Source organism: Embiotoca jacksoni, unplaced genomic scaffold, assembly GCF_022577435.1.
Source record: "Embiotoca jacksoni isolate LCO1_2020_lvr unplaced genomic scaffold, fEmbJac1.0.p SCAF_47, whole genome shotgun sequence".
Classification (NCBI taxonomy): Eukaryota; Metazoa; Chordata; class Actinopteri; family Embiotocidae; genus Embiotoca; species Embiotoca jacksoni.
The window spans coordinates 2521377-2530900 of NW_027185400.1; the positions used below are offsets into that span (position 1 = coordinate 2521377).

Below are 9524 nucleotides of genomic sequence, written 5' to 3' on the forward strand. Positions count from 1 at the left end.
TTAGCACTGAAAACACTTTAGTAAAAGTTAAAAGTCAAATATAAAAAAATTACTTGAGCAAAAGTTGTTGTTTTTTTAAACTAGCTTAACATTTACTGTACTTAACTATCAAAAGCGTTTTGATATTAAATGTACTCAAGTATCACAATTAAAAGTAAATGCTGTTTTAAAAAAAGTAAGATGTCAGAACTTTGAAACTATGAAGTTTATTCTTTTACGACAACACTGATGCTCATCATGCCAAATTTCTTCAGATCTTATTCTGTAGTAACAAAGTAATTAAGATGCTTCTTGAAATGTGTTGAATTTAAAGAATATATTGTATTTTGGAGTAAAAGTGAAAGTTGAGGTGACTCTGGTTAAAAAGCACCTGTCAGTCAGCCAGCAGGTGAATCGTTGTGACCGAACTCACCGCTTCAGTATTTCATCTTTTGTTCAGGTTGAGTGTTTCGTGGCTTTGAGGAAGAGTTTGGAAAATGTTTTTGTGTTTTCACTGAACTGACTGCTTGGTATGATTCTATCAATTAAATCAGTGGTGGAAAGAACCTACAAGTACATTTACTGAGGTACTTTCCTTAAGATGCGCCAACTTCCACTTCACTCCATTTCCATAAGGAAATGTTTACTTTCTACTCCAATACATTTATTTGACAGCTTTACTTTTAAAAGGAAGATTTGACGCCATAGACCATCTTAAAAGCTTTTAAAACACAATTAAACCAGTGGTTTCCAAACTTTTTGGTTTCTGCTGTTTTATAAAAATCAGTCGGGTCACAGTTCAGATGTTGATAAGTTATTAACATCTCAATCAAACCGTGATTTTTCCCTTTAAACTTCTCCGTTTTATTTCAATAAATTTTCAAATGATCCAATATCACAACAAAAAGCAAAGAGAAAACGTTCAAAAACTGAAAACAGATTTGTGGATCAGAACTTTGTTGTTTCTTCTTTCAACAGTAAAATGCTGCTTAAACAGGGATGCTTCTAAATTAATAATGTAATGATGTCATATAAAATAATGTATCAGTTCGCGGACCAACCAGTACTTGAACTTTAGTACTTGAACTGCATTTTGCTGCAAAGACTTTTGTACTTTTACTGATTTTTCATGCAGGACTTTTACTTTTAATCAAGTATTTTACATTACTGTGTACTTTTACATAAATAAAGGATCTAAATACTTCTTGATTAAGTAAAACTGGATGTCTAGAAAAATGCATCTTTAACAACTCGACATGAGTTAAACTTGGGTAGAATAAATCTGTGCAGAGAGAAGTTTCTTATTTTTCACAACAAAACTTTATTTTTGCGAGAGAAAACATTTGCCATGTTTTTTTTTTGATCGGTGTAAATTGTGGCAGTGCAGTTGAGAGGTGATCCTCTGGATGTTTATCCTCATCGGGCTCCTCCGGGCAGCATCAGCAGGGTGTGGATGGTGGACATGTGTTTGATGCCGTAGGACAACAGCGGGACTGAGTCCTGCAGCCCCTCGGTTCGGAACACCAACCGGATGTCATTACCTGGAAGCAGAAACGGAGTGATTTAACTTTGGAACACCTGTTTGTTTTCCCGGACAGAGAAACGTTCCTTGCCGAGTTAAGCATCGACTTAAATTGATTAAAGATACGTACTTATCCTCAGTTCGTGCGTAATTTTCTTTTTCAGATGCAGCACAGTGATGCTCTTCATCTGCTCCTCGCTGTTGCACACGTCGACGATCTTTTCTTCTCCCCTGGGTCCATTCACTTTGACTTGGATTTTCATTTCTCTGATGAATCTGCTGCGACTGAGCTTCACTGAGCTGTTTCTTGGTGTACAAACACTCCAAACGCAACCGAAACTCAAACGAGCCGCACATATAATAGGTGTGTGTGGGGGGGGAAAGTTGGGTGAATGATGTGTGTCACTTATAGCGTCACATATCACATGGTTTTCAGTAAAGGGAGGAGGACAGGATCGGGAAATGCGCTTTATTTTGCTGAAGGAGACCAGAGAGGTTTACGCTGCGTAAAGATGGGCGCAAAGCTCTCCAAACGGAGAAGGACCTCCAAAAACAGCCGAGCTTTCACAAGTGTCGCCCGATATCGGAGCCATTTCCCGTGTGAGGAGAAGTGTTACGACCCTGGAGACCGGACTCTGATATTTGTCGATGGAGAAGATGAAATGGATTGTAAGTCTTTCGATATTTACTAACGATGTGCGGTGTAATGATCTGCTGACAGCGCAGAGAACCAGAGGTTTAGTCTCATCTGTGTGTTATTGTGCGACTCTCAGTCGAGTGCGAGGACTTCCCGTCTTTGAGAGCCCTGATGTCGTGCGGACATGCTGTCACTCCCAAGTCTCTCACCAAATGGTGCCGACGGTTGTTGGATCAGGTAGGAAAGTCATTTACACGAAATCCATGAAAATTAAATTTAAAATGAACCTAAATGTAACTTGATTGCTGTCACACTTTTTTAGTGAGTCCTACAATTTTTTTTCTTTTTTCCAAACAAGTGAAAAGATCTGCCAGTGGAGAAAAAGAATTTGAAAATAATGTTTTCAAAAAGTTTCCATCATTTTATTTTCATAAAATAAAGAGAGAAGGCGACAATGTTGTAATTTAACTGGATTATAAATGAGATTATAAAATACCTGGAACAATTTGTATAATAGGTTGAAAAGTGGGTTTATGAAGCCCTCAATTATTCTCATACTTGACATGAATTCACAGCTGCAGATGAGCCCCCCCCCCCCCCCCCCCCAATAATTATTAAGTGTGAAGCTCCATTCAAAGGTCATGAGGTCACCCCACCGACCTCCTCCAACCCTAAAATGGCTTCTGCTCACCACACCGGCAGATTTATCACATGTTTGAAGGGAAATAATCAAAAAACAGAAATGAATCAATGAGAAGGAGATTTTCTCATCAGACTGAAGAGTTCAGTTCAATTCTTGGTGCGTCGTGTTGTTTTTCCACTCGTTTGCTTTGATCCGTTTCTTTTCACTGCTTCAGGGTGACACCACGTTTGAGTGTGGCCAGACTGACTGTGACCTTAAATGGTCCTTTGAGGAGGTTTGTAAAATGGCTCTTCTAACTCCTGAAGAAATCGAGTACTTTGAAAAGAAAATGTTCAGCAATTCTAAAGATTGCTTCGACGTCAAATCAGTAAGTATTTTAACTGCACAGTTGTATTTTCATATTTGCTGAAATGTTAATGTTCATTAAAGGAGTATGATATATATATATATATATATATACATATTTGTTTTATTTGCAGTGTCCTGGCTGCAAGTCTTCTGTGCTGAGAAGTGACTTCAGTAGTCTGAGTGTTGAATGCACCGTGTGCACAGCTGACCAGAACCGGACCTTCATATTCTGCTGGCAGTGTTTGAGAGAATGGCGCGGCCCGTCGTGTTCAGACCGCTGTGGAAATCACGGCTGCGTCAATAAGTCCCTAAAAACTCTGAAAAAATGTCCCGAGATCACGTTCGACGTCGTGGAGGGGATCAGAGGCTGCCCTTCGATCCGGGCTTGTCCCACCTGCGGCCTCCTGTTGGAGCACAACAGAACCGGCTGCAAAAACATCTTCTGCACCCGCTGCAAGGTCGAGTTCTGCTTCGTGTGCCTCAAGATCACCGACGACTGTTTGGAGACGAGTGAGGACTTTGAGCCGTGCTCCGGCGGCGTGGCCCCGAGACAGACCATCATACCGGTGTGGCGGTGGGACGATTACTGCTAGATGATCACCAGAATATTCCGCTGGTACCACAAAACCTCCTGTATTGTCTGGTTATTTTTGTTTTAGAGAATATTTCCATAAAGTCATCATCATTGTCATTAAAGTTTGAAACTATGATAATAAGAATGATACTCTGTGATAAACTGTGAAGTTGTGACTACAGATTCTTTGCTAATTGCACAGATCAATTATGCACCTACTTTTATTATCAGTTAAATAAATTAGGCTAATAACATCCCTTGATTAAATGTTTTACTTTGTATATTTACAAGTGGTCTTAACTACACAACAGAAATCCCAGAAACATAAATATACTCAAGTTTATAGCCCATTATCCATTATCACTGCAAAGCATGTAATACACTGCCAGTCCACTAGAGGGCAGCGTGACTCTCACCTGGAGTGTAATTTTGTGGGTTTTTTTGTGTGGTTTTCCCCAAACGTTTTTTGTTCTCAACTCCAACCAAGTGTTGTTCTCTGTGTTTTTGTTGTCCTAAGCCAGACGGTTTCTGATGCCTTGTCAGACAACGTTGCGACACCGACATGCTGCCCTCTAGTGGACCGTTACATCCACACCAACGTGAAACACCACTTACTTTCTGAGTTGAGTTGACTGAGGGTTTCGGCTCGGTCGGATGCAGCAGGGCAGATGAAGTGCATGTGAGTGCGGAGTGTCCTCGATAGTGAGATCTATCGCTCCTTCATCCGGCAGGTTTACTACAGATGTCTAATCCTCTGGGGTCACGGCGTGACCTCTGACCCAGCAGGAGCGCCACCTCCTGTACGACACCATCAGTGCAGCCAGGAGACACACGGCAGCCGTGCAGCAGAGCGCTGCGGCTACGGTGGGATCCTGAGGTGGTCCGAGGGGAGACCCGGTCCCGTTGTGGGCTGAAGTTTCACTGAAGCCACTGAACATAAAAAGCAACAAATGGAAATAAAAGTTAGAAGTTAGTTTCAGCCAAGAAGGTGCATGTATGAAGTCGTACTTGCCTGAAGTTAGAAGCAGGTAACGAGTTAACGTCCTCTGAAAGAGGAGAAATATCAAAGTAGAGACAGAACCTCCTGTCAGGGCAGAAAACTGAACCCCGGAAACCTTTAATCTGAGGAGGGAAAACAGCAAAGAAATAACAGGTGAAACCTGCTCAAGAACACCATAGCTACCTACTGTGCTATATAGTGTTACCTGAATGGTGCCCCCTGCTGGACAGTCCACCCATCCTGAGCCAAACACCTGGACTTGGTACCTGTTGGGTCCAGTACACCTGTGTCTGTAACACCGACCCGCCACGGAGGCACTGGACTGAACAAACGGGTCCTGATCATAAAGATCATAAAGACAGGCGGGTGGAGAGAAGGGAAGGTAACATGAAACACACACACACACACACACACACACACACACACACACACACACACACACACACACACACACACACACACACACACCTGTCTGATCAGGCTGGAGAAGAAGCAGCAGCTGTCAGAGCCAAAGATCTCGTCTTCAGATGACCATCTGCTGTTTTCTTCTTTCCAACATTCACTCTGAAGAACAAGAGGGGAAAAACTAAAGTTGAAAGAGTGAATTTAAATGCACCAAAATAAGGATTGGACTCCAATTTTTACATAAACTAATGGAAATAAAAGACTTTAAATGATGCAAAATGAGTAGAAACTAATTTCAATATCAGATTATTTTTGAGAACAACTCACTCCATTCTTGAGGGGTTTGTACACTCGACATCCCTCCAGGTATTCATCAGTCTGACACTCCCCCTTGTGGAGGTGAAGAAAATGACACCCAAGTCCACTGAGAAGGAGAAATAAAGAAAACATTGGAGCTTTAAAATGATGGGAAAAAAGGAATAAAATACCACTTAAAAACAAATATGAAACTTTAAATCTACCTGCCAGTGCAGAAAAAGGAGGACGAGTTGTCTCGGCAGGTTGACAGAGAGCCAAACGAGGATCCTTCACCTATTTAAAAAAAACAAAAAACATTTATCATAAAATTGTAGATTTTTTTCCATAAGAACAGCCTGTTTAGATTATTTTAAACCAGTAGCCACAGCGTCTCTTCTTTCTACTAAAGTTAAAGTCCTCTTGCAGATTTTCCATTAATATCCACATTTCATATTTCTCACCGTCTCCCCAGACCAGACTCTGGGCCCGGCTCAGGTTCACAGCGTACCACCCCGTGTCCCGCAGCGCAGCCAAGGTGACCGGGTCGATCCGGACTGTGGTGGAGTCGCCCAGCGCCGCCGTCATGATGGACCCCTGCAGGACCCGGGACTCCCAGTGAGAGGACACTCTGCCTGGTGACACATCCTGGGGGTGGGGTGGGGTGGGGTGGGGGTGGGACACTGTAGGTCTGTAGAAGTCTGAAGCAGGTAAGGACGGATTCTGTTGCTGTGTGTAAAAATAACGGTACCAGGTTCTCCAGCGGGCCCCCCAGCTCCGGGTCGGTGGACACCAGCTGCTTCTGCATGGCTGAGACCACCGACGGGGTGTAAATCCTCATCTGGCCCGATCCATCGGAGCGGATCACTTTACCTCGAGCAGAACATCCTGCAACCGCTGCAGCCGTGAACAACGGGAAACATTTATTAACCAATACACACGAACTATGTGTTTATGTACGTGTTATACATATAAAAAATACTAATACAAAGGGAGCAAATATCTACTGAATAACCAGGTAATCATTGAGAATTAATAATAACAATGTACAACAATAATAATAATCTTTTTAATTTCAGAAGAAATATTTGTACTGATATCAAAGGAACTCACATCTTTACAACAACACTTTTCAACAGTACATCAGGTTATAGATATTATTATATAACTCATTTTATGGAGCTTAAATCATCTCTTCATAATGTGACCTGCTTTCTATCTGAAACTTTTACGCCTTATTTTTGGTTCTTCATCCAGACTTTCTACTGTTGAACTGATCTCAAAGCATTAAAGTCAAATAATTGTAAAGTACATAAATAAGAATGAATGCTGAGAAAATGTGCATGTATTAAAATCATTGTTGTTGTTGTTGTTTTATAATATGCTCACACATAACCCCAGAAGTAGATTTAATTGTCCCCAGAATAGTTTCACACCTGCTAATGTTTGAATAAATCAAACTTTGAAAAATATGATATAATCCCATAAAAAATACCAGAGTGTGTTTAAAAACCTTGAGAGGAGGAAAAGGAGGAGGAGGAGGAGGAGGAGGAGGAAGAGGAGGAGCAGTCCCGCCAGGTGCTGAAGAGATCTTTGGAGAAACCGAGTGCATGAAACAACTCGTGGATCACAGTCTGGAAAACATGATCAGACACCTTCATCCTCCCTCTATCTCAGTCACTTCACATTTAATATACCTAGAATTAAAAACCTATTATAACTTCATGAATTGAACCTGTACGGTGGTCTGGTGGACGTACGCAGCTGCTGTCAGTCTGTCCCTGCAGATGACCACCACCCCGGCCACCGGTCGGCCCCGGGGGTCCGTCCGGCAGTGGGCAGCGTAGGCCAACACATGACGCTGGGAGGACAGAGAGAGGGATCCACCACATTTTAATTATTACTTATTAAATCTGTCTCTGAATGAAAGTTTAAATCTGATTTAAATCTGATTGAATCCTTTGTTTTAACGTCAGACCTGGATGTTCCCTGCGAGTCTTTACCTCCGCTCTGCACTTGTCGGTGTTCTGGACTTGGAGGTAAAGCAGGAAGTCGGTGTCGGAGAGTCCGGCACCTTCGGGCCTGAGAACGGTCCGGCGAGGAGAATCAGCCTCCCGGTAAACGGCACATCCGGCCAGGTGATCATCTGAGATCTGGGACGGTCGATGACGGTTAATTCATGCAGATAAAGACACATACTGTGTGTGTTTGATTCCCAGCTGACCACCAGCTGACCACCAGCTGACCACCAGCTGACCACCAGCTGACCACCAGCTGATACCCACCGTCACATCCAGACAAGTCTCACTTCTGTAGTTGTTGTTGGCTCGGCCACATCTGAAAGAAGAGGACTGTAACTTTGTAAAATTCATTTTAATAACTTCTCTATTATATAACAGCTCAGTGATAAACCTGTTAGTCTTTTTAAATCCATTTCAGTGCAAATACTTGTACCGAAGTGAAGTTTATTTAGTATAATTTCTACTTTATTTCTGGGGGACAGATTGGCACTCGACCCCCCCAAAAAAAGGCTGCTGTTACATCCATGTAATACAGAGTGAAACTCTTAAAAACAAAATTATCAATGTCGCCCTCTTGTGGACATATTGAAAAATCCTTTATATAAAAAAACAAAATCGATTCCCCCTGATATACAGTTAAAAAGCCAGAAATTCATTGACAAAAACCTGAATTTTTGAGATGCATCATTCCAAATCTGGCCAAAGGAGTGTGTTATGAAGGATTAGAGCTACACACACACACACACACACACACACACACACACACACACACACACACACACACACACACACACACACACACACAAATATACACACCTGTTGTAGTTGACAGTACTTGAATTCCTCCACAGAAACTTGCAGTATTTGTTGATGTCTCTGCTGAGCAGCAGCAGTCCTCGAACTCTGTTTACTATCAAAACACTTCATGACGTTAGTCTCCCTCGTGTGTGTGTGTGTGTGTGTGTGTGTGTGTGTGTGTGTGTGTGTGTGTGTTTCATCACCTGACAGTAAAGACGACACCACCCTCACCCCCTCCTCCACTGCTGCCTCCAGCCTTCCTTTCTCAGCCTCTGATAGGTTGTCGCTCTCCCTTGGAACCCAGGTCTGGATCCTGATTGGCTGCGGAGGGTCGGGAGTGGGCGGCGCCGATTGTTCCGGGATGCTCCTCCCCCCTGGATGACCGGTGTGTTGTCCGGAGGTCAGCGGGCTCCGGGGCCCGTTGGGTGGGCCGTGTGGGAGGGCGGGTGCCGCTCTGACCACTCGGACCCGAGGCTGAACCTCATCATAGATGCACCTCTGCAGAACTCCAGGGACCTCTGGGACCTCCACCACCACCTCCACCCGCTCCACCAGCACCAGTAGCACCATCCCCACCCAGAGTCTCCAGGATGGAGGTGAAGCCATAATTATGGCTCCAAACTATTTCAGGTTCACAGGAGGAAGAAGAATACTTTTCAGACAGAACATTTGTGGAGGATGTGAAGTTCCTCCGGGAGATTTTTATAATAGAGACACTGAAACTAAATGTCCTACAGCGTAAACAACAATGCAGACAAACAACAAACACATTATATTTAATTATATTTATAACATACTGAAACACAAAATAATGTAAAGCTCTAAATTCTCTAATTGTTTCATATTAAAACCAAATTTACCTTTTGAGCTCCTTAACAAATTAACTTTCTTTGTAATGTCGCCTGTTTGAATGACACTTGTACATTTTCAGGATAGAGGTTCATATTTTTGTTATTTTTCTGCCTCCTTGCGACTAAATGCAGATAATATAAAGTTGTACATTTATTTGTGCCACCAGATAAATGGAAGGAGTTCAAGAGTCCACACATCACAAGCGTTTTGTTTGCAGTCATGTGGTGCATCTTCAGCAGCCCGTGAGCTCAATTTAAAGGTAGATGTAATATAATGAAGTAAAGACTCACAATCACAATGACGACTGGTTTCTACAAACATTAAAGCAAATAAATCAACTAAATCATTTATAAATATACGAAAGATGAAGTTATCTCTGAGGCCAAATCTAAACGTTATCATGAATAAATTTGGGGATGAACTTTGGATGACGAGTAAAAGAAACTGGGGC

At 42.4% G+C, this 9524-nt stretch overlaps 2 protein-coding genes across 2 annotated transcripts; one reads left to right on the forward strand and one right to left on the reverse strand.

The window, feature by feature from the left end:
- Nucleotides 1-1957: 1957 nt before the first annotated feature.
- On the forward strand, nucleotides 1958-3959 carry LOC138210599 (E3 ubiquitin-protein ligase ARIH2-like). Its single transcript, XM_069169847.1, has 4 exons — nucleotides 1958-2170; nucleotides 2275-2375; nucleotides 2996-3148; nucleotides 3261-3959. The coding sequence occupies exons 1-4, from the start codon at nucleotides 2014-2016 to the stop codon at nucleotides 3720-3722; spliced, it is 873 nt and encodes a 290-aa protein (XP_069025948.1). The 5' UTR covers nucleotides 1958-2013; the 3' UTR covers nucleotides 3723-3959.
- A 680-nt stretch (nucleotides 3960-4639) lies between these two features.
- On the reverse strand, nucleotides 4640-8827 carry LOC138210555 (ciliated left-right organizer metallopeptidase). Its single transcript, XM_069169777.1, has 13 exons — nucleotides 8425-8827; nucleotides 8240-8333; nucleotides 7688-7739; nucleotides 7406-7555; nucleotides 7138-7263; nucleotides 6957-7036; nucleotides 6154-6262; nucleotides 5867-6050; nucleotides 5630-5699; nucleotides 5436-5532; nucleotides 5166-5267; nucleotides 4909-5040; nucleotides 4640-4825 (listed from the first exon to the last, which is right to left on the reverse strand). The coding sequence occupies exons 1-13, from the start codon at nucleotides 8825-8827 to the stop codon at nucleotides 4667-4669; spliced, it is 1758 nt and encodes a 585-aa protein (XP_069025878.1). The 3' UTR covers nucleotides 4640-4666.
- Nucleotides 8828-9524: the final 697 nt, after the last annotated feature.